Source organism: Amphiura filiformis, chromosome 6, assembly GCF_039555335.1.
Source record: "Amphiura filiformis chromosome 6, Afil_fr2py, whole genome shotgun sequence".
NCBI lineage: Eukaryota > Metazoa > Echinodermata > Ophiuroidea > Amphilepidida > Amphiuridae > Amphiura > Amphiura filiformis.
The window spans coordinates 47,051,328-47,078,016 of NC_092633.1; the positions used below are offsets into that span (position 1 = coordinate 47,051,328).

General features: G+C 38.4%; 1 protein-coding gene across 1 annotated transcript in view; it reads left to right on the forward strand.

Annotated features, from left to right (window-relative positions):
- Positions 1–259: 259 nt before the first annotated feature.
- The window catches only part of LOC140155510 (huntingtin-interacting protein 1-like), a 73,108-nt gene continuing 46,678 nt past the window's right edge, over positions 260–26,689 (forward strand). The window contains 3 exon segments of the mRNA XM_072178378.1: positions 260–478; positions 5,797–5,860; positions 24,154–24,299. Coding sequence (XP_072034479.1) covers positions 389–478; positions 5,797–5,860; positions 24,154–24,299 — 300 coding nt within the window. The 5' untranslated portion in view covers positions 260–388.

Sequence of the window (26,689 nt, forward strand, 5' to 3'; positions counted from 1 at the left end):
ATGATTCATTCCTGATGCTTCCACTTCCGGTATTTCCACTTACAAAGCGTTTTTAAGAAAAGTCTAAAATAAATCAAAATTGCACATCATTATTATTTAAAATAATAATTTGTTTGTACTGGATATTCATTTTAGCGTTATTACAATGAATACTTAGAAAAAATTTAAAAATGAAATAATGAATAAAATATCTAAAAGTCAATTTCATCTCACAGTTTCTAGAAACCGTAAATGTAAATTTGTCATCAATGAATGACATTGAATAATGTGTTTTGGCATAGGACAACATAAATACAGGCATTTTACCATTGAAATACACACATTAAATAGGATTTTACTGCAGGAAGATACTATTAGCAAGGATTTATAACTATTTTTTGAGTAAACAATGTCTTCGGGAATAACTAGCAAGCTGTCGTCGGTGCGGAGAGGCGGCGACGGATTAGAAGCCGAACGTCAGAACTTTATCAAACATCAGGTAGGCCAGATTATAAATTTATGTTCAGTAGGGAAAAAGTTGTTTACACAGTACACGTAAGATAATGTTTCTAATCAAAGTCATAAAAGTCGACGGTCTACCGTCTACATGTAGAATGAGTTGTAATTGTTGTAGTTCTACTTACTAGGTCTAGTTAATGTAACAATAACATGATAAGGTTTTTTTTTTTAGAATATTTTTATTTTGCTTGAAAAAAATCATGCTTAAATTTTTAAAATGTGTCATGTGTACGTGTGTCATGCATCATTTAGGGCTGTCAACGGGTGTGATTCGCACACATTCGGGCACTTTCTCACGGTCTCACGCCACGGTAGATGTACCGTACGGTAAATCACACGCAATACGCAAAGTCAAAGTGAATCTTAAAATTAAATGTATCGTAAATATTTATTACTCTAGTTGTCCCTACCCCTCCCCCTTTTAGATTCTTGACTTGATTGAGCTGAGCACCATGGCTCATGGGTCAAAATGACATTTGCAATTCTGAGCAACGGGATTCCACAAATTTGACGATTATGTAAGTTATTCTACAGGATCGGTAATAATTAACAGCTGGTCTGCTGTATTTGAAGTGCATATTGAAGTTTGTAAGTTTGTGACTTCGTATGCTATACATGTGCAATAGATATTACAGGAAGGTTAAATTGGCACGCTTTCCTGCAATTTGTCTGTCGCTTCCGAAAATTATTTGGAGTTCTGGGCACGTCACACCGGAAGTGTGACGTGACCTCGCTGGGCATAAGTTTGGTACACCCATCGAATGTGTGTCATCGGCCCATGGATTTGATCCCATGTATCAATTTGGTACTGTTTACAGTGGATTGACACGCAAGACACAGAGGTGGGGTTCTGTAAATCTGTATCCCAAGCTGGAGCCAGACATATCTAGGGTTACTTAGACGAGGCGGTGGCAGGTGCGATATTGCCATTTTTAACATCGCCATTGGATTAGACATACCTTAGACATACATGTACCTTAGATGCCACACCTTCACCTTCTTCTGAGATGATAATAGTGTGGCAGGGTTTGGGGGCTTTTTGCCCATTAAAACCCAATTTGCTTAGTTCCTGCTTAAAGCAGAGGAGTGTGGGCGATTGAATAGCACTTTCAGGCAATTTGTTCCAATTTTCCACCACTCTTTGACTGTAAAAATACTTCCTTGTATCTAGTCTTGATCTTGATTTGGCCAGTTTTTGGGAGTGTCCTCTGGTGCCCTGGTAGTCCGCTTTCTGGAAAAGGTTATCTGGATTGATCCTGTCGATTTGATTCATGATTCTGTATGTTTGGATGATGTCCGCTCTTTCCCTTCTCTTCTCCATTGTGGTGAGGTTGAGTCTCTTTAGTCGTTTCTTCGTATGTAAGATGCTGGATACTCGGGATGAGTTTGGTTGCTCTTGCCTGCACCTTTTCGATGACCTTCTTGTCCTTTTCCATGTGCGGGCTCCATGCTTGCATAGCATAGTCCAGGTGTGGTCTAACCAGAGACTTGAAGAGCTTCAATATGATGTCACGGCTTCTGAAGGCAAAGTTTCTCTTAATGAGGCCTAATGCTCTGTTCCCTTTCTTGGCTGCAGTAGCACATTGCGAGGATACCTTCAGTGTGTTGCTAATCAGCACTCCCAAATCCTTTTCTTCTTTTGTTTCTTTCAGTTCTGTTTCTCCCATGTGATATGTGTGGTGCTGGTTCTGATGCCCAAAGTGCATAACGGCACATTTGTCTGCGTTGTACCTCATTTGCCATCTTTCTGCCCAGGCTTGCAGGTGGTTTATGTTGTCTTGCATATTCTCTATGTCGTCATCTGTTGCCACTGGATTTGCTAACTTGGTATCATCTGCAAACTTGCTCACTGTAGCTGATGTACTAATATTGCTCTCCATGTCATTCATATATATCAGGAAGCAGAGGGGTCCTAATACTGATCCTTGAACCACCGAACTTGTCACCTCTTTCCATTCCGACTCTGCTCCTTGCGTAACTACTTTCTGCTTCCGATCTGTCAACCATGCCTCAATCCAATACAACAGCTTGCCTTCAATGCCATGAGCTTTAATCTTTTCTACTAGTCTTCTATGTGGTATTGTGTCAAAAGCCTTGGCCAGGTCTAGATACACAACGTCTACTGGGATGCCTTCATCTACTGTCTTGGTGATGACTTCCAAGTACTCAATAAGATTTGTAGTGCAAGACTTCCCCTTTCTGAATCCGTGTTGAGTGTCATGGATGAGATTGTGCTTATCAAGATGCTCTGTTATATGGTCTTTGATGATACTTTCCAGGACTTTGCCAATTACTGAAGTGAGGCTGATAGGTCTGTAATTCCCTGTTTTGGATCTTGAGCCCTTCTTAAAGAGTGGTATGATATGCGCGATTCTCCAGTCTGCAGGAACAATGCCTTCTGCTAATGACTTGTTGAAGATATACGCCAATGGGGTACACAGTTCCTCTGCACATTCTTTAAGTACCGAAGGGGGAATTTGATCTGGGCCAGCTGCTTTGGAAGAATCAAGTCCTTTCAGCTTTTCTTTGACACAGTCGTTGGTAATAACAAATTCTTCAAGTTTCTCTTCTTCTGGTCCTGTGTAAATAGTTTCTGGTTCAGGTACATTTTGGTTCTCCACTGTAAAGACTGATGCAAAAAAAAAGTCATTCAATGCTTCTGCTGTGGGCTGCCCTGGTGGTATTGTTTCTCCGGTGTCGGTTTTCAGTGGACCAACAGCGTCTTTTACTTTCTGTTTGGATCTCACGTAGGAGTAGATGCTTTTAGAATCCTCCTTTATATTCTCTGCTAATTTCTTCTCAAAGTATCTCTTTGCCTGTCTTACTTCATACTTAGCTTCTTTCTGACATTTCTTGTAGTGCTCCAAGTTTCTACTAGTCTTTCTCTTCTGATATCTTTTCCAGGCTCTTTGTTTCCTGAGAACAAGTTTCTGTGCTTTCTTGGTCAACCACATTGGTTTCTTTTTATTTCTTTGGATCTTCATTGGAACATGATCATGTATTACGTTGTGCAATTGTTCTTTGGTATAGTTCCAAGCTTGTTCTGCTGATCTTGTTTCCAAATCTTCGGTCCACTTTATTTGTCTCAGTTTGGCTTTCATTTGGTCAAAATTGGCATTTCTAAAGTCTCTCTTTGGCGGTGATTTCACTGGTTCGACCAGGTAATTTGTATCCCAAATCAACATGCAGTGGTCGCTTGTACCAAGGTGGGCTACAACTTGCACATCGTCAACCATATCTGGGTTTGAGGTTATCACCAGGTCTATTAACACATGTAATCATGAAATCTTCACAAACAATTCTAAATTTGTTATGTGGTGTCAAAGCAAAATTATCTTACTCTAATGCTGGTTTCATACTACCCTGCCGCTGAGCGGCGTGGCGCACGCAGCATTGCAGACAAACGGACACAATAAAGGCTTGTCATTGGTTGAAACGCCATGCCGCTTGCCGCAGCGGCAAGCGGCAGGAAAGTATGCTGGAGGCTTAAAACCATTGGGGTACAACAAAGTACCCCACTGTAAGTAAGTATGTTGTTTCAATTTATAACTGCTAACCGTCTATTTTGAATGGGGCTGTCAGCCTTGTATTTTCGCCAGCCTCTCTAACGTCACGTGTCGCGTGTCCTATATACCGCTTGACTTCAGGGGTAGCGCTAGAACAAAACACTCCAGAGTCCGGTTGGTGGGGGTGGGTGGAGTGAGGTGGGGGAGGCAGTGGATGCCAAGCACAAATGGTTAATTATTGCTCTATTTTTCTGCTTCACATATCAACATCAGCCACATTGGTCTTGTAATAAAGCCAAAAAACATTTTTAAGAGTGTCTCTTGTGCATAAAAGTATAGGAAACTCAAAATTTTGGTACTAATTTCCAGCGTTTTCTGGAAGAAGGAAGCACTTTTTATTGAAAGTGTAGAACAAGCCAGGAGCTTTGAAAAGTTCTTTTTACCCTCTGAAATGGCACTAGGTGGTCTACATCAATATGTAGACAACAGCAACTCAATATTTTCTGTGACTTCATTGAATACTGAAAACCACATCAGCTCCTAGTCCTCTGATGTTCACTTCTAGTAAAGCCGATTCCATTTCATGTAGTCGTGGTAGGCATGGGTTGTTTCTGTTTTGATCCATTCCAGGCTTATTTTGTTTTGTTTACTTATTTGTAGCAAGATAGCCAGATACATACCTAAGCGGTGCGGTGGGGGTGTGCACTATGACCTAAACTGAAAGCATCCAGTGAGATTCGGAACAGTTCGGGTATCCAGATGGCAGACGATACCTCTCAGTCAAGGATGGGGTGGTCAGTGCTTCAGGTTACACCCCTCACTACCCTAGCACTACCCATTTGAATGTTTTAATTTTACAACATTCATCATGTTTATTGTATACCTATGTGGCATTTCAAGATATACAATGCCCACTGGAAAGACCAGAAGGTTAGTCAGTAAGCAAGTACTTAACTTAAACTTCTGGTGTCCACCAAAAACATGATCTTATACATTTTTTGTGCTAATAGGTGTTTCCTTGTCTCCATCTGGGGTTAACTGAGGGTTTCAGAGATTATTGGTACAGGTCGGCAGTGGTAAAATTTTCCCCGGTCCCGATTCAAGGCCGGTTCAACTACAGATCAGCTCAATTTCTCACCTGCCGATCTGGATCGCCAGATCGGCCAGCACTGTTTTTAATAATTTCTTCTATTTACACCTTTCACACGGTTAAAACAATATACCTTTTGTATAAAACTGAATTTTGATTTTGGTTTAGCTTGATCGCATCACACATACTACCGTATTTCGTCAAATAAACGCCCCCGGGGGCGTTACATTTTCCCAATGGGGGCATTTATTAGAACAATAATTCCCGTTAAAATCATTAGGTAAACTTAAAACTCACACTAAATTGACAAACTATGAACTCGAAACACAGACTTCTGGTTCACTTCCGGGTTTCCTATCCAGATTTTCGCCAATTATTGATGCTATTATCGACCATGTGGGCGACTTGGTAAGCTTACTACACAAGATAGCATGGAAATATCGGCATTTTTTAAAACATCTTGGTTGAAAAAAGTGGTGGGAGCGTTTATTTGAGAGGGGGCGACTATTTGACGAAACACGGTATGTTCATGTTTTATCGCACTACATATCTCCATAATTATACTGTGTAGTATGTACTATGTCTATGAAGTCTATTTACTGTAGATTACCTTCACATTGTTCAAATAGATAACAAATTATTGGGAGTCTTTGACCTCTATGTTAACGTACATCTTTATTTCTTTGTTTGTTTTTGTTTCAGAGCACAAGCATAAACAAGGCCATCAACACAGTGGAATCACCTGTCAAGGAGAAGCATGTCAGAAGTATCCTTTATTTTTAAAATGCACTAAAGAGAATTTAATATTCATTGAATGACTAGTTCCGCATTTGTCAGACAGTTCTAGTGAGAACCATGGCAAAAGGCACCTCCAGTCAAGTAGCAAGATACAGCAGTATACATGCATAACAACTTAACGAGTAGTAACCAGGCTGCGCTGATATGCCTTCTGCAAAGGTTTCATCTCATGTACGTTTGTTGTTTGGACAGTTTGTGGGACATTGCAATCTGTACTGGAGACTGGACCATTTCTATTGTAATACTTAAAGATGGAAAATGCACGAAGCGCAAAAAGCGCAGAAACTTGCGCATTTCAGGTATAATTGCGCAGTACGCGCACTACAGATCCAACTGCAAATTTTCACAAAATAACCATTTTTCAAGTTCTCATTTTCCACAAACTTGTTTCACTAAATCAAAGAATTCATAATGAACACAATCCATGTTTAAAAAAATATAGAAAATAAACCATCGCAAAAATTTGCAAAAAAATAAGTAAAAATTAAAAAAAATATTTTTAAATGAATTGTAAATTTTATACAAACTTTTTGTAGAGATTCATGCATTTTGGAAAAAAACGCAAATCGCGCATTTTTGAAAACTGGCGCGCGCATTTTTGTTCACCTGTGATTAAGTCGACCAAACCACATTGAAACCAGCACTACAGAGATATGCTTGTGTGTGTCGCACAGTAATACGCAAACGCAAATTCACATCCGTACACTGACAAAAATCAGTGCATCGTAAGATCCGCTGCTATTGGTTCATTTACCTCATGAATATTAATACCGTTCATGAATAATGATATAAATTGATATTGTTTGCTTGATAAATCCAGCAGCTGTAATTTTGACTTCCTCATCTTAGTTACGGCTTCCTCAGATTCAGAATGATGGATTGATTAGGTCCGCTACTTTTCTGATCTCATTCCCAGGAGGGTGTTACAGCAATGGATCATATACATACACTGTATGGCATCAGAATATTTCCTGATTTCCAGAAATATCCTGATATCCCACCGGAAAGAGGAATCCCCGCTAGAGCATTTCTTCTGGGGTGATCCAAACCTGCCTGGTTATCAAATTAATCAGTGACAAGGTTATCTCTGAATTTGACAGGTCCTAACTGATGTTTTATGTTATTGCACCAATTAGCACAAATGTGCTGATTACTTTGATAACCATGCAGGTTTGGTTCACCCCAGAAGAACTGCACTGGTGGGGCTTCCTCTTTTTAAAAAGTGGGTTAGACCTAATAATATGTTTTCCTTGAAATGCATTTTCAAATTTTTGATAGAACTTTCTTTAAAACAGAAATGTAGTGATAAACATCTCCTTCAATGGTTACAACTTTTTGAGCACTTGTGTATGCACTGCATGTTCTAGCCTCAAAGCAGAAAAATATAGGATGACTATCTAGATAAAATAGCCTCATATGGAATGCCACAGTTAAGTGACCTCAATCTAATAATCACAGCTAACAATTTAACCTCACATAGTAGAGTATGAGTTTTGTACCAAATACACTTGAAGGTCATGTATACAGACATATCAGAGATGAACTGTGTCCGGATAGAAGAGCACATTGAGATGCAAATTGCATTGGGACCTCACTTAATTGCTTGATTAGTTTGAACCCAGTATATCATTTGTGCATAATATTCTATCACTATGTGTTGTGCATAATGTTGACAGTGGATACAGTGTATACCAACAAAATGAAAGATGCATTAATTAAAGCCATAATGTACAATCTTATAATATGAAATTGGTTTAAAAAATTTTAAACCTGCTTTTTGGCATATTTGCAGTTGAAAAGTGGGGAGGTGCAGGTTGTTCAGTTCCCGAATGGAGTCTGATTAGGAGTGTAAAATGCGGCGAAATCAGTAATTTCTTCCCGAATGACCAACAAAAGTGGGGGCCTGTGCCCCTGCCCTCCTTTTGTGCACGCCACTGCATATTTGTAATGTTTACACATGTTGCAACTTACATGTATACACCTAAATAGAATCAGCTAAATTTGTGAAACATGCTCATCTATCAGGGGCACAGTTCTTAAACCCCAATACATTTGTACATTCATTGAATGACCTTTGAAAATATGGGTACAAAAACTCATACTCTGCAACTTGAGGTCAAATTTTGCACTGTGATTATGTAATTGAGGTTATTGGGCTATGCCATTGGGATGAGGCCATTGTGGTCCATAGTGATACCAGTTTTCTGACAATAAAAGTTATAAAAAAAACCGTGAAAATCTGCCATTCTGCCACACAGTGGCGTAGATTACTTTTTAACATGGGGGGATGGGGTTGGAAAAAATTTCTTGAAGTATAGTATTTTGCCATATTGATGCTCATTGCTCAAGGGAAGAAAATGGTGCAAAAGTGGAATAAATTTGTGAGAAGCATGAAAAAAATTGCACTTTGGGGGCTTAAATGGCCAAATATAAGGTTAATTTTGTCAAAACCGCATACAGGCGTTTTACATTGGAGGATGATTGTATGGACCATCCCCCGGCAAAATATTGAGGGTATTTACCCCCCCATCCCCCTGGGATCTACGCTTATGCTGTCACACATCCCCCATACCCACCTATTCATCCCCTTGACATGTCTGGCTACTGTTTGGCTGCTCATGTAATTGCTCTGCCTCACTGTTTAGTAACCTAAGATACTGAGCCAGAAACACTGGAATATTGCAAGACTATCCTTACTCAACCATGACAAATTTTAACATGGACATCTTCACAAAGAATGTTACCCTGGATATATGCGATGCACTGGACCATAGAACTGCAACATATATACAATGTATACCTTTCTATCTTATTCTTGATACCTGATGTACAGGTATGCAATCCGGCTTAAAATGTGGGAAAGGGGGGGGGGCAATCGACCTGAAAAAAGTTTGAGTTAAATAAAGAGCTGCAGTTATTTTTAAAGAACTGGAGCATGATCCCCAATCATGGGTCTTCAGAACTTCCAGAGAACCTGAAAAAGGGACCAATGACCATTACATTGACCACTGCATATGCCCCTTATGACCTATACATGTGAGTACCCCGGCCATTTGTCCGACTTGGAAGTCATTTGGTAAGGTGTCACTCAAGGGACAACTTTGCAGCTTTGCCCCCCTTTTGACATTTTGGCCCACTACTTGTTAGAGGTACATCATGGGAACTCTGCACACAAGAAAAATGTGCTGGTATACTAGCTACCCTGAAATACAAAGGAAACAAAATACCATTTCAATCAGTGATTGAATACCATGTGCAGGCCCGTACGCAGAATTTTTTTTTTTGGGGGGGTGCTGATTTTGAAAAAGTGGACTTTTCTCCAAGGGGGGGGCAATTTTGTGAAAAGTGGACTTTTTCCCCAAAATTTGGACCTTTTTGACCCAAAAACGTTCAAAACTGATTTTTTTTTGCTCGCACGCCGCAAATTCTTAAATTTTGGGACTTTTTGTATACTTTTGCAAATTTGGGGAGGTGCGGTCGCACCACCCGCACCCCCCCCTGCGTACAGGCCTGACCATGTGTCATTGATTCATTCATTTCTCAATTTCATCATAGCCAAGTATTGATGATGCATTTTAACATTGAAACACATCAACCTGACAATCTTGGGGCAAGTCCATCCCTTTTCTATGCAATGTCTCAGCACAGATATTAGAACATATCTGTGGTCTCATACGTAAAAGGAAGCTGCAATTTTAACACAAGAAATGCATACAATTTGCTGCTCCCCTGGCCTGGCCTTATTTGAATGTTCTTCACAAGCACTGTCTTTAGGACAATGTTAATACTGTGCCATCCAATACAGTTTATCCTCCCGTACGTTCACAATACTGCTCTATTTTGAACCCATTCATTGCAAGCGCTTTCATTACACTCTTCCAGTTGAAATCCAGAATTATAGCCCCTATGGAAGACATGACCTTAATCTCCCACACTGGTGGTGTAGATTTCAAATGGAGTCACCCATTGAGGTAACCCTATTTGGAATTCACACTCCCTGTGTGGGAAGATTAAGGTTATGTCACCCATAGGGGGTGTAGAGTTCAACCGGAATAGCCCAAATTTTATGAAGATGTGCTGTCCACATATCAGTTATAACCTAACTATGTTCATAGATCATCTATTACATGAGCTATGCTACATTACATTGTATGTTAACCTTGGGAAAGAACCACTTACCCATGGATACTCTTTAGGGACAAACACTAAACAGGGGGCCTGATGCAAAAAGGGGGCCCTGTAAAGTTTTAGCCCTCTGTAGGGGGGCCTTAAAAATATTACCCTAATTTTTATCGTAGAACATGAGTTTACACTATTTTCTATGGGGTTGTCGTTCATTTTCATGTCCAAAAAGGGGGCCCTGAAACTAATTTCAGGTCCGAAAGGGGGTCCTGACAAAAAAAATGTGAATTTTTCTTTTTGCATCAGGCCCCCTGTTTTACAAGTGTTTGTGAACAGTCCCTTATCACACTTGTACAAAATGATCATTTATCACGTAGGAGATAAGAATATAAAATAATCTATATAATAATACTGGTAGTCTGTGACTCTGTGCCTCTGTCCCTCTGTCTCTCTGTCCCTCTGTGAGTCTGTCTGTCCGCCTATTTTCTCGGAGACTGGGGGTCGACGTGTCTCAAACTTGGTGGTGGGTGCAGCTTGACCCCACACAGAACAAGTTTGTATTGATTAGTGGGTCAAGGTCACCCGAGGTCATCCAGGGGTCAAATTAGTAAAAACTGTTTTTCTCAGAGACTGGGGGTCGCACGTTCCTCAAAATTGACAGGTGGGTACGTCTTGACCCGGGACAGAACAAGTTTGTATTGGTTAGTGGGTCAAGGTCACCAGAGGTCATCTAGAGGTCAAATTAGTAAAAACTGTCATATGGGCATGCAACTTGGTGGGTAGGTGCATCTTGACCTAAGAGGGAACAAGTTTGTATTGGTTAGTGGGTCAAGGTCAATCAGGGGTCATCTGAGGTCAAATTAGTAAAAACTGTTTTTCGCCCATTTTCTCGGGGACTAGGGGTTGCACGTTCCGCAAACTTGGTGGGTGGGTGCATCTGGACCTCAGACAGAACAAGTTTGTTTCAGTAAGTGGGCCAAGATCACCCGAGGTCATTCAGGGGTCATCTGAGGTCAAATTAGTACAAATTGTCGTATGGGCATGAAACTTGGTGGGTACAGTCAACTTTTAGAGTGAAATTTTTGGACGGCCATTTTGGGGTCATCCGGGGTCACCCAGGGGTCATCTGAGGTCAAAATAGTAAAAAATGTCGTATGGGCATGAAACTTGGTGGGTACAGTCAACTTTTTAGAGTCAAATTTTTTGACGGTCATTTTGGGGTCATCCAAGGTCAAATTACTAAAAATGTCGTATGGGCATGAAACATGTTGGGTACAGTCAACATTTAGAGCCAAATTTTGGAAGGTCATTTCGAGGTCACAAGGGGTCATCTGAGGTCAAATTAGTAAAAACTGTCCTATGGGCATAAAACTTGGTGGGTACAGTCACCATCAGCCAGGTAATCGCGACAGCCGAGAACCGCCAAATACGGGTAACCGCCTAGTCTAATTTAATTTGGAACTGCTTGAATTGTTGGCTACATAACGCTTCCAGGATTTTTAGTCTATCACTTTTTTTTTCATTGTTGAAATTTTCAAACTTTTGTACAGAATCATAATTTGTTATGATTTATATAAATATCACTGGCAACATTCTTGATTTTAATCATCTTCACTAGAAATATGAATTTCAATGTATAATTTACTGGCTGTAGATATTTCTTTGGCAACTTAAGATTCCTATAGTGAATTTCTGAAAGGTTGTTTTAGCCAGATATATTGGTACGACACGTATGAGTCATTATAGGCATGCACGGCCAGGCTACCGTGGCATGGCCTGCATGTTAATACATGTTACTTTTTTTAATTTCAAATGAAATTTGCTGGTAACTGGATTAACCTACATTCAATGTTGCGTTGTTTTATAATAAATTATACAATTTTCGGTTTTGCAAATTGGTTTGACAGAGATGTCCATTTTGATGTGGAAATTCTGAATAATTTTATTTATTCTCCAGCTGGTATTTTTAGTTCAATTAAAAACACATGACTCAAAACCTGTGTTATAATCATTCAGAAGAAAGTGCAGGGAAGTTGAATTGATAAAGATTGAATTGATTCAATGTACATCAAAGTACATTCCACCATAATAATTCCATAAATTGTGAATATTGGCCTACCTGCATTCATACAGAAACATACATGCAGCCATGCACACCCTTCACCCACATGCACCCCCACACAACCAACATCCACACACAACTGCTGATTTTCAAATGGCAATTAGCCTTTCAACAAGGCTTTGCCTTGAGTGGGAGCGCCTTCCCACACCCACCCCTCGGCATGGATAGCAGTGTCGCTGCCCAGCATGGATGAGGGGTCTCTGTCCTTGCACTTCATGCTTTTGATGCCAGGTTTTGAGTATTGAAGCTTCCAGGGAAGCCTTTGATTACTGTGTATAAATTGCAGGTGTGAAAATGTTGAGCAAGAGCTGCCTTTTAAACGCTGGAGCTCAGTGCATTTTGAATGCCATAGATCCCATCCAGGAGTCCTGGGCCAGGAATCAGGATACCATGCTTTGATTATATTAAATTATAGTTGGAGCATCACAATAAAAGATTTGAGTCAATGGGTTGAGACTGATAAATAATTAGTATGTGGGTGTGAACATACATGCCTATAGCTTGATATGTTGACAATGTAATAGAGTGACAGTTTGAACAAATTCATTGCCTATTCAAGTCATGTTTGTTCTGTAATTAAATTTTCATTAGTAATGTTTTGATAATAACATTAGATGTGGCTTGCCTGTTCATCAGTGGTTAGAATACCTTGATGTAACATAGCACAGCAGCAAAAGAAACCCCGCCGCGATTGGGAAACACCAAACATATTATCAAACGATCGCATCACGTGATCGCTTCAGTTGTGATCATGGCTTCCTTCGCGATAGACGTCCGGTCGATCGCAGCATCACAGCATTCTGATTTTCAAGACAACGAGTTTGTAAATATTCATTGAATAGGAAAACAAGAGAAGATTCGGATCAAATTTGACAACTTTCCTGGAGGCCTTGCAATTTGTCGCCTGGCATACATTTCGTTCCCAGTCAAATCTTCCGAGAGCGAGAGAGAAGAGGTTGTTTAATTATCGAAACGAACAAACTGCAAGACGAGACAGTCAGCGCTCAGGTCACGGGCCGTGAAGGGCTTAGATTCAGTGTACACGCTACACTCAGTGACCTCCATGTAGAGCAAAACATGGACCGAAAGCCATTCAAAATTTTCGTATTTCATTAACTCTTTTAAAAACAGTCAATTTAACCATACATGATTCATGATTTATGTACATGATTCTGAAGAAAAATTAGATCTTCAATTAGATTTTACCCCTCGCAAAATTGGAAAATTTTCCTATTTTTCCGTAGAAAAAACAGTCTAAATAAACGATGTTCCGCTTTGCCCAACAAATTTATACTTCAGAATATCAAAGATTGATATGTTTTGTCATGAAAAATACCATAGTTTTAAGCCAGGACTTCTTTTAAGAAATTCAAGACCACGGTTTATTTGATCGAAGTCACAATCGGTCCCAGTCAAATCTCGCCATTTTTGACTGCAGTGTGTTTTGATTTTGCCACAATCAGCAGGTCATGACCTTTCACTAATTGATCGCTCCTGATTGGACAGTTAAGTTCCACCAAGTTAGTACAAGTGGGGGGGGAGGGGGTACATATTATTGAAAAATAAAATAAAAATACCAATAATTTAAAAAATTGGGCAAATAAATAGGTTATATAGGCCTACATAATAATGAACTCCCTGAAACGTGTGTGACTAAAATCAGTGGTTTCAAGATTAATTAAAAATACAACTTGCAATTCAACATTTACTACATTTATCAAGTAATTACTCAACATTAATAGAGTGGTTCAAATAAGGGGCTAGCATTTTCTTCGGAAGGGGGGGTTCCCAAATATACAAAATGTCGGCATCAATAAAATTGTGACCCCCTATTTCCGCAACAGAATTTTTTTGACCCCTTCTACCGATACATCTTACCTCCTTAGTAGGCTAAATTTTTTTGGAATAAAATAAACACACTATCTGTGGTCATCTTGTGACTCCCTACATTTTGGTCATCAAATATTTTATGCCCCCCCCCCATTTTTCTTTTCAAAAATGTATGAACCCCCCCCCCCCCCCCATATATTTGGGACCCCCTTTTGAAGAAAATGATAGCCCCTAAGAGCCTGGTGGGATTTTTGACAGGTCAAAAGGATGCAAGCAATTAGTGACTGACAGTCCATGGTAGAGGAGGGCAGGAGGGATTTCCCCCTTTTTATTCCCACAGACAGCTGAATAATCACAGAAAAAGATTATTTTCGGCATTTTTTGAAAATTTCACACCCTCATCGAGTCAAGAAAAAATCCTAGCTCCGGCATTGCAGTTGATTATTGGCGGGCATAATAAATACTACTTAGGGACTGATCGTTATTTACGGCAGGAGGGGTAATGGGTGTTTTGGAAAAAATATTGACAAACAAAATTGTGTTCCCCCCTCGCGTCTGCTCAAAATTTTCGGATTCCACCTTGTTTTCCCAAATTTCTCCACTCCCCTTTTAATTCAAACAAAAAAAAAAATTGTGTTCCCCCCTCAAGACCCCCAAAAAATGTTGGGGTTCCCCCCTCAAAATGCCCATTTCCCTCTCTATCGCATCGTGAATAACGATCGCTACCTTAGAGACACACCATTTGATTATGGGGGCATCAATTTTTTTTCTTCAATTTGTTGGGGGAGAATTTTTAAATCATCAGCGAAGCAAATTTTTTTCCCTTTTACACTAGTGGGGGCGAAGTTTTTTCGTCTGTTCCCCACCTGGAAATCAAATGGTGCGCCCCTTATGGATGATTGAATGGAAAAAAAATCATGCTAAAACAAAAAAGATACATACGAATGTTCCAAGTTTCTGTTATATTTTTCATTTTTATTCAGTAGTAGTAAAAATAAAATAACTAAATTATTTAATTATTATTAAATAATTATTAATAATATTAAATAATTATCAGCTGCAAATAACACCATCTTTTGCACATTTCTGCCTTATCATAGGCGTTGTCCCTGATGCTGCTACACCGACAACTTGTTCTACAAAATTATAGTTCCCCTCATCTCTGTTGAGATGAAGCAGGTCATGTTCGGAACAGTCTGTCTTTCAACGTTTTTCAACTGCAAATGTGAAGTGAAGTAATTTGTGCCCAGGTCTGAATTTTGAATGTCAAGTAATTTTATGTCATTTGTCCAAGTCAGAACAGTAGAACTGCCTCATTTTTTTTTATCAGGGTACAAGCATATCACAATTATGTAAATTCTGCAGCAGTTCGAGAAACAAAGTCGGAATTTCATGTGTTTGTTCCCACATGAAGAAATAATATCTGGCTAAATTCCTGCAATATTTCGAGTAAGTTCGACACCTGCCATGCTCGAACCGTTGCCACTGGCTTGTTGAATGGAGTGACCGACCAGTCAACTGAGTCTTTGTAAATATCAAAAGTGTCCCGGCCATCGAAGTATTTGATGAGCGAGTCCTCAAAGAAAAACAACTTGCAGAGCCCCAAATCTGGCGAGCACCTGTAATGTATAGAAAATGAAAATATCAGGTTTATTAATACTACAGGAAAAACAACAACAACCCCCCCCCCAAAAAAACACACCATAAAACACACAATCGGATTTGTAGAAAAATTTTTATGATTTTTTTTGGGGGGGGGGGTTGCCCAACTGAGCTGTCACGCCCGCCACGATCAATATATCATAAGCAGGCATGGCAGTGACGTAGTGAGTCATGTGGGGGTGGGGGTTTGGGGTGACACCGACCATGATGGGGGGGCAGTCCACGTTTCTTGACGATTTCTTATCGATCATGTCGATTGGATTTGGAGGGCACATTGGCGTAGCATGGATCATCACATGGGGGGTAGCACCGACCATGATTGGGGGGGCACAGGCACCGGGTCTGATGGGGGGGGGGGGGCACAAGCCCCTTTGACCATGATGACACTACGGCTACGCCACTGTGAAAGCTTGTGAAGAATGTCAAATTACGCTTAAACTTAGTATGCCATATCGCACGGCTTGCATGACAACAAATGCCTCGAGAGCATTCTGAGGGAAACCGAATACCCCAAATTTTTGTTCCATGCCTGCATCAAGATGGTGATCGAGTCCCGGTTCTTTCATCTCTAATTCTGTGGCACAGACCGAAAATGCCGAATTCATTTGCTTACACTCTTACTCTTTCCAAAATGGTGTATAAACAATGGTTGGCTTGTTTTAAGTTTCATATTTGGGTTGAGTAAAAACATCCACACAATTGTCTCAACATGACATTGAAGCGTGGACATTCGATTAGAAGACAATTTAAACACAAAGCGGAAGAACAAACACTGATTTCGAAGTAAAAATCAGCACATGCTGAAACTGGCGACATTAAAATAGCTACCATCATGACAATTTTAGCGTCAATAATCCTTCCTTTTACTCACTTTCTGGTCACCAAATGCAATTTCGTGAAAAAACAATATCTTGCTCGCCAAATGCAGCTTCCACTATTAAAAAACAACTATGAAATCATAGAAAATATATGCTTTTACTTACGAAAAAATCACTGCCCCGGACTCGGCAAACAATGTGACAGGCCGCTGTTTACTTTTCAACGTGACCCTTGACACGAGTTCTCTGATAAATGACGTCATACATAATACTGCACATGCGCAAAAACTGAATTTCCTGAATTTGGCTGGTAAAATTTGATCTTTTTTGTCATTCAATTGGAAGAAAAAGAAGGAACCACTTATACGGTAAGGTACCAAGGACGCTTTCATTATAGTTTAGGGGTGTTATTTATGTGGATGGGAATCTAAGCGGCCCAAATTTGAGCGAGTAATAGCAAGTTTAAACGGGCGAACTTTTGTGTGCATTTTCTATGGCACTCGCAAATCCACACTCCACCCTGCAGTGCGTAATGGGATAGTATCGTTTGCTGCTGTGGTAACATAGGACATGTATAGAGACTCTTTCATGTATACCTGAATTGTTAATTACTTGCAAGCTGGCACCAGTTTAATTGTAATTAATTACCGGTACTTTTATTTTGTAGGCAAATGTATTTTCTATGCAACTGATTAGGGAACAACATAGCACTTAATTGTTCAGTGCGTAGGAGACCATGACAGACCCTCTCTGATATACATGTTATACAAACTCCACCAGTTCTAACTCACCAAAAGATCAATGATTTCCTTCAGTGGCGGAACTCTTGCCCCCCCAGTTGCCCCCCCCCGTAAAAATTCCACTTTTGCAGCACTTTTGCTTTTGCATAAAATTTGTTGATTTTGCCCCCATGAAATGAACTTTTCCCCAATGCCCCCCCAAAAGGAATTCCCGGTGCCACCACTGATGTCCTTCTCATGTGACCCCCTCTCTTCCTGCCAGAAACACAATCCTAAAATGATGAAAATTACCATCTTTCAGAAACATAATCCTAGATTATCGTAATTTTGTTTATTATGAGGTCATTGACCTTTTAGGTTGTTCCTTACTAATTTACATGTATCAAGTTATTTGATGAACAGACTGATATACATGTAATGCTAAATTCAAATTTCCTTCATTAGGGGCACAACAGTAATACCATCCAAGGTAGGGGGTTGCTTCCCTTTCCTCTTGACTTGCCAACGATTCCTTTATGCTGAATTTTTGTGAATCTCATTCCAAACCATAAATGATCTAGTTAGTTGATGCAACATAAAGAGCATATCTACTTTTGGGTCAAGAATTGCTTGCCTTCCTTTTGACGACTCACTAGAAATTACTTGCACCCTCTCCCCTTCCTTTTCAGCTTGCTCAAAATTACTTTCCCACCCCAGTAATAATTTGTGCCAAAAATTACTTGCCCTTCTTTCAACTTGCAAAAAATTACTTGCCCCCATTTTCTCATATCCCTGCCCCCACCCCCTTCAGCTTGGTGTGGAATTCTTTTAGTAGGGCAACTGGCCCCTGAATTGGCTGTAATTCTGTGTTGCAAATAAAGTTCATACTGAAGTACCAGATGTACAACTTACTACCAAGTCCGGCTACCAGGAATGAGCAGGGGGAGACCGAGTTCCCCCTCTGGAAAAATCTGGTGAAATTGGGACCGAGAACAACAAAATTTTATATCAAATCGGCCCCGTTTTCGATCCTGATTCCCTTGTGACGACACAATTCTAATGCCTAGGCTACAGTTTGTATATTTTATCAGGAGAAACTTTTTCCCTGGACTTTAGCGAAAGGTAGTTTGAAATGCTTGTGTCAAGATTTCATTGCAGACAGTCACATTCCCCCTACACTGTGTGGCATAAACTAGTTTACCACTGTAAACAGTAAACTTGTGTGTGTGTGTAGCAAAGAAACATACACCACATACTGTGAGTTAAACGTGAACTTGAACTCTCACATTATGTAAAAAGCAGATTTGACAACCAAGCAGGGGTATTATATTATTATTGAACTTGAAAATTACATACTTTTTGGTTTAATATGGAAGAAACGTTCCTTTTTACCCAATGAAAAACATGTCAAATCGTAGAAATATGAAATATATAAGTTAAGGTATGGAAAAAATAAGCCCTGTGAAAATATATACCCCTGCAACCGAGTTTGTTTGATTCTTCAATAGTATACCTGAAAGGAAATGCCTGTATACATGTCACAACCTTGTGACTGCATCATAGTAGGGAAGTGGGGAAGTGAGAGTAGCACTTCAGAACATAAGACTAATATGTACAGAACAAGCTAAATGCAGGCATGAGGCAAGTTTAAACCTGAATTCAGCCTCCCAGGTGATTATTTGTGTCAAAATTTCTGCACTTTCTTTTAATTTCAGCCTGTTTTTTGGCCTTTTTAGCCAAATTTCACACACTTTTTCAAGCTTTTTCAGGTTTCCCCCCAATTATTTCAGGTTTTTTTCATAGGCCAGAAATGGGGTAGTATATGGCTATCAGTCCGATTTAAAAAATAAAAATAAATTATAATTATAAATGTCATAGCCAAAACATAGGCCTAATTAGCATAATAAATTGCCCAAATGTGTATTATTTGGGATATGTCTCTACTTTAGGCCAAAAAAAAAAAATTGTTGTGTTGCCCTCAACCGTCCTACCCAAAATCCTGAAAAATCAGGGTCGCATTTTTTTTATTTTTTAATGATGATTTTTACAGATTTGTTCAAAAACTAAATGTTTTTCACTTAAAATTAATATTTTATTGTAAGACTAGTCTTTAATTGTTGTCTAACAGGTATCCAGAAGTCAAAATTGACAAATGTCCCCTAATTGAACAAGCATTATTTAATATTTGAGGGGATTTTAAAAACTGAAGGTTTAAAAAAAAAAAATAATAATAATAATAATCAGACCGTCCTACCCACATTTCCCATTTTTCCACTTGAGGGCAACACTTTTGGCCTTATATGTGAACCACTTCATTCATGTTTGTAAACAGTTTTAAAAAACAAGTACATGTAGCATATGGTCGCATGTCATAAGTTGGGTACAATTTCAATTACATGGTCAAAAATGACAAAAAAATTATTTTTTGATATGTTGTACATATTGACAACCTCTAATAATTAACACCATTTTAAACCATAACACATGCTTAATTAATGAGATAATGCTTAATTACTTTTAATTAATACACAGGCGTCTCTGTAAATCTCAATTTTCAAATGCATTTTTCTCAAATCGGAAAAAAATTACAAAAATGACTGTAAAATTTTTATTTTATGCAAGAATGTCATCAGATTTGGAGGATATGTTCTCAATACATTAATGCTTCAAATGAACTATTTAAAATAATTGTGCGTATGTTAATTACATTGTGAAGGTCAATGAACTTTTTACGAGTAATTAGCGAGACAGTTATTCTATTATTGAGGAAATGAATATCAAGAAGAGAAATGTACATTAGCATGTTGCTAAAAATACTGAAATTCAACTAGGATTGCATCAAAAATATAAAAAAAATGGAACATATAACCCTTTAAGGTGGCGCTACACCTGTTGATAAATTTGTGACTATTTTTGCATTTTTCTCAAAAAATAATAACACACTGGTAACAAAAGTTATGTATATTATAGGGGTAAGGAATCCAGTTACTACACTTGAATTCCAGTGACTCAAGACAAGCGGTATGTTATTTATGATAAGAAAAGAGGTACCGCTAGAATGTACCTCATTTCTTAACATATATAATGAACCCCTTGTCTTGAATCACTGAAATTTCAGTGAAGTAATTGGAGTCCTTACCCCTATAATATACATAACTTTTGTTACCAGTGTGTAGTTACTTTTTGAGAAAATGCAAAATTAGTCAAAAATTTATCAGGGGTGTAGTACCACCTTAAGTAGTCAGTAATTGTTTTAGTTGTACAAATTCAACATTCAAAGCTGTCAATACATCATACCCTCACTAGATTTGAAAAAGTAACCAGTAGTTTTGACATGCTGACATGTGAATTTTCACATAGGCCCTATTGCACACCCCCGCATCCGCCTGCTCCACATCCGCCTGCTCCTCCACCCCTGGCATTTTTCGTTTCAACTGATGTGATTTTTTTATCGAATAAAGTATAATTATATGCTTCAGTAGACTGAAAGAGTATAAAATTAGGCTTAAAATCAGGTATCAACCACTGCTGTAGGATATGGGGTTATGGAAAGCCAATCAAATTTGTAACACAATTTTCCGAAAAATGTAATCCCTCCACCCTTTTTGCATACCCAACTTATGACATGCGACCATATACTAGTATTCTTTATGATAAGATTGTACCCCTTGGCTATTACCATGAATAGTGCCCTAGGCCCCTGTGAGGACTTGAATCTATCTACAAAGTGCCCCTTATTTGATTATCGACTTATCTACTGAGCAAGGTTTTGGCAAAAATATGGACCATTTTGAATCTCAATTTACCAATTTTTTGAAAAACTACCATATAAGGGAATAAGTGATCATGTTGAAAAACTGAAAATCATTGTGGGTTTTTTTTCAAGCCTGATTAAAACACACCAAGTAAGTTGCTTACTATTGCCATGAAGGTGAAAACTGTGAAAGTGTCCTCTTTTGGTCTATATATATATATACACTAAGTGAAAAGGCGAGTGTACAAGTGACACTTTCACACTTGCCTTTTGGCCACAAGGTCATGGGTTCGAGGCCCAGTAGGACCGGAAGTGACTCGAAGATGGCGCAGGATACATCTGCGGTGAAGTTGTTTTTTTTTGCCGCCAAAGGCAGCAATTTTTTAAATTTTAATTTCATGCATTTATACACAGTTAGGTGGGGAAGGGTTTTTTTTTAGTGTTGGTAGGGAAAGTTTGTTTTTTTGCTCATATAGTGGGGAAAGTTTTTTCAAAACTTCCTAACCCCCCCTTGAAGTCTAATGGTGCATCCCTAATTGCATGAAATGTAGGCCTACCTAATTTAAAAGCAAATATGTTGTTGATAAAGCTGGAGTGAAGAATTGAGACTCTTCAGTTTGACCATCTGTCATCCTAGCGATTTCCTGGCAGGGACTGAAATTATTTCAAGCATGAGGCCAATTATAGCTTAGGATAGGAGTATGTGCTAAATATAATGCACAGACAGGAAGTAATTAGTCGATAAACTCGTAGAAATATGATTGATAACAGTCACAGAAATTAATGACCAAGAAAAGAAGATATTATGTATCAAAACTTTCTTTTTTATCTAATACTCGGGCTAATACTCCTGATTGAGAAGAAACACTGTGCTCTTTATATTTGTTTGTTTGATTTTTTGTTGATTTTATTTTTTGTTTGTTTGTTTTTGTTCAATAATTTTGTCAGCATTTTATACAAGCAAAACTTATCACAAGAAGAATGGAGTGCACCATCCTTCGTGCAAGAATTTCAGGGAAGAGAGCAACTCAAGTTTGCTTTGGGTAGGGATTTGAATTTTTACACAATAGTAAGGGAACAACCCAAAAGTTTGAAGTCCTATAAACGAAAGTCCTTTTGTTAGAATGCTAACCCCCTCCCCTCTAACGTAAGTGTCAAATATCAAAAATTCCAACCAGTATTCATAGGATACAGGACCGTCGCTATGGTGGATGAAGTTGTGGAGGGGGTGTGACAATGCTAAAATATTGATCATGGAAGAAACAAATATTTGATTTGATTTTAAAATAATAGGACTTTTCAAAAAATGAATTTACAAGTTGCAGGTTACGAGTATTTCACTCTATATTGATTTGAAATCATTTTGAAGCAACCACTATAAAATGTCAATATCGTACTTCAGAAAATACTAAAATTTTAAAATTATATATTTTAATATATAATTTAAAAATCCTTAAACATTTAAAGATCAACTTTGACCGATGTTTTAACTACTTTTTTTACAAACATAATCTGACGGTTTGACCCCCTTCCTCCCTAACAAAAGGACTTTCGTTTATAGGACTTCATCGAACTTTTGGGTTGTTCCCTAAATGCATTCAATGCTAGAGTTCATTGCTTCTGAACTTTCATGGCTTACACGGTGTCATGCTTCAGAGAATCCGACTAGATTTTGAATGCAATGGTCTCCAGCCTCGAATGAAGCTCATCGGTGAGCAAATTCATGGCTAGACTTCTTGAGCAAGGAGGAACGTGCTGCTGAGAACCTGAAAGGTGGTCCAAGAAATTTTCCAAGGAATTATACCAAAAGTCCATATTTTGTGCTAAATTTTTTGTACAGCTTTTCTTTTCCCAAATATTTTGCAAATTTTGAAACAATCTGAAAAATGTTGAAAAATAATATTATAACCTATCCATGTATACCAAATTTGCACCCCCCCAAGGGTATTTGGTATACTAAATGGCAGAAAATGCGACCCATGTTAAATTGCGGCACATCCCCGTATGATCATTTGTAGTAATGAGTACTTGATCCTCGCAAGTTCACAAGGCTCATTTATAATCACACCATGGACATGCGACAGCTGTATGCATTTGTACATTTATGTTCCTGTAATACAAGCAACAACTTGTCAGAAGTTATAAACCTGAACAAGTGACAGCTGAATACATTTGTACCCTACATGTACCCATACATTTGTACATTTACATGTATGTTCCTGTAATACAAGCAACAACTTGTCAGAAGTTATACATGTAAACCTGGACAAGTGATGTTTGAATACATTTGTATGCTACGTGTAAATAGTAGTATTAGTAAACAGCAACATGATGGGGGCACTGGGTCTGATTGGGGGCACAAGCCATTTATTCGGCAATTCCCCCTCCCCCCGTGCCCCAATAACGCTATGCCACTGATCCCAGGCAAGTAAAATGCCCTGTAGCTGTATTAAAATTTGCTTGATGCATTTACTTGTACATTTTTAGTTTCTCTAACATGTGTTGCAAAAAGTTCAAGTGCAAAAGATAATTGTTTGAGGACACATGCCTTTGAGTATACTCTGTTTACCTTTTTGAGTAGTTGATCAGTGAGCAAATTCAGATTCAACTTAACCTATTTTAATCTAATTTATTACCATTTCCATTAATTGGTTTGAAATTGAAAATTCATTGATAAATTCTTTTTAATCACTTGATTTTGATTAAAACTGATTGGACTTATTTATTTACTATTTATATATCAATTGATATTGCTACCCCTGACATTTCATTATACAGGATGGGTGACTAATTATTTTAAATACAGTAAGACCTTGGAAGCATGTACATTTGTAACATATCCATAATAAGTTAATTGTTTGACTGTTGTAAAATTTCTAAATAATTGTTATTTAATTATTATTAATATGAACAAAAACATGTTTTCTTGTAGATGATGTTCCTTCTTTGTTTCCATTTTCTCTACATAATTTATTCATTTTCGTTCATTTGTTTCCTCTTTCATTTAATTCATTCATTCAGTTCATTCAAGTATTTATTTTAAAACAATCAATTTTATTCAATAATCAAATGTTTGAAGGTATCTTGTAGGATATTTCAGTGCACTGACGTCCACGGTTGAAATGTCAAGTTTCATGTCAAACTAACGGCATACACATAACGCACCCCAACATGAAGACGGAATTCATAAAAATAAACGCCTAAATAGTTTCCTTAACAGTGTTGTGCCACCAGATATTATCATCGGTACTTTCCAGGAGAAGGGAGCATCAACATTTTGGAATCTGGCCACTCGTTTACCGGTCCAAGGAAGCCCTATCGTAGCCTGGAAATTTTGCCACACATTGCATAAAAGTACTACGCTTGAAGGGCATGAGCGTGTGAGTATTTTATGTGTTTGTAATATTGTATTGAAATATATTATTTCATTTCACAGGTATAAGTTTTTGATTTTGTTATGCTGGACGATGCAGGGCGTATGTAGGGCCGTTAAGACCCCCTTTTCAGCACCGCTGTCACCTAAAGACTCCATGTTTTTATGATCACATGCTCTGTCACTCCAAGACCCCTTATTTTGCCTTTTGATCTGTCACCCAAAGACCCATATCCATTTGAACAGCAACAAGTCATCTATCATGATTTTGTTACTTTTGAAATAACAAAGCCATTTAGAACTAGAAATTCAATTTACGAGGCTCTCACTCAAAGACCGTATTTAAAAAAAGTTACATATCCTTACCCAATAGTTTGTACAATGTGCTCTCCCCTTACTGTGTAAGTGTCAGCCCTACACCTATATCATTTGATATTGCAGTGCCCCGCCTCCCCCACCCGGTTCATAGTCAATGTAAACTCAACCCAGAAAGTATTGAAACGATTATAGATGGTCAGATATATCGGGAACTGAAATATATAGCAAAAACCTATTTAATGTATATAAAGCGCAGCTTTCTCCTGCGCATTTTGATACCTCTTTTGTTGCTCTACGATATCATTTTGTCGAGTTATGGGTGCTTGAGTGGCTTCAAGTCGGATTTTGAAAGTTGCACTGAGCTCCTATTCAAGCCATATGCGTTCGTCGTGTACAAACACACACACAAAATCAAGACAAAGGACACTGATGTGCTCTGTTTACTTAACCATGAACTTTGCTTTATTTTACTCCTTCGACTTTGACTTCCAATTTCAATACTTGCTACCCTTTCCTTATCTCTGACTTATCTCAAGGAATCTTTCTCAACACTTGGTGTGCCCACCATCACTATCTATCACTGCCTGGATTCGTCGTCTAAGGTCTTGAATAGGAACTAAGTGCAACTTTCAAAATCCGACTTGAAGCCACTCAAGCGCCCATAACTCGACCAAATGATATTGTAGAGCAACAAAAGAGGTATCAAAATGCGAAGGAGAAAGCTGTGCTTTATATTCATTGAATAAGTTTTTGCTATGTATTTCAGTTCCCGATATATCTGACGATCTATAATCGTTTCGATACTTTCTGGGTTGAGTTTACAAATCGAATAGGGCTTCTTCTTGCTGAAGTATCCTGAAATTGTGCTGCACTCACTGTGCAGGTTTTGATTTGTATTCTTCCAAAATATAGTGGCAGGTAATTTAATTGTGTACACTGGGATTTATCATTTAAATATTTAACAACGCCATAGAAATTTTCATTATACATGTGTACATGTACCAGTTAGTAATTACAGTAATATTGAAATTGAAATTAATCAGTAAATTATTATGTGAGATGTTAATATAACTAGCGGTCACCCGTCTTTCGCGGTCAGGGTCTTTCGCGGTTGGTAAATTTTGTACATTTTGTGTAGGCCTACATGTTTCTTTATTTAATGTGATTAATGGTATGAGAGGAGATGATCATTTAGAACTTTAGAAGTATAATATTTAGTATCTTTTCCATATAAATCAATGGCTTGAAATTGCAATTAGATCATGTCTTGCCCTGTGGGATGCTGGTCGCTCTGATATTTAAGATTTTTATGCATTTGTTTCTACAGTACTTTTTAGCCCATTTTGGACAAATTTGTTGTACCTTTTAGCTCATTTTTTATCATTTTCATCCAAGTTTGTCCCCACCTTGAAATGTACCTTGCTGCCCCGCCTCCTGCAAAAGTCCTGGCTACATCACTGAGCAGATGAACACAATTTTATTCACATCCCTCTTGGCCCCCTGTGGCCTGCTGGCTGATCTGATATTTTAGATTTCTATGCATTTGTTGTACTTTTTATTTGTTAGCCCATTTTGGATAAATTTGTCGTACTCTTTAGCCCATTTGTGACAATCCCACCCATGAAATTTGCCTCCTCCCCTCTCTCTCTCTGAAAAAGTCCTGGCTACACCACTGTGCAGCTGAAACAATTTTATTCACATTTCCTTACACTCTATTTCATAAAGTTATGATCATACATTATGCTGATAACATTAAACATAGCACTACCACAAAGCAGAGTAGGCCTATTCATGGTGTGGTTTGGCAACCCTGATTAATTTGTCCTTCAAAAGTTTCTCCATAAAAACACAGAATACATGCTAATGTTGATCAATTAGTTGAATAAACAATAGATGTTAATTGAGTTTCTACTGTGTCATGTAATACATGTAGTTGCTTCTACTGTGTAGTTGAGACTACAGGCATAATATCCTCACACCAATGACAGGATAGAAGGCCTAATTCAGGCTATGTCAACATTAGTGTATGGTGTGAAAAGTTGTAGCATGCAGGTGCGCTGCCACTGCCTTTGCCCTGCC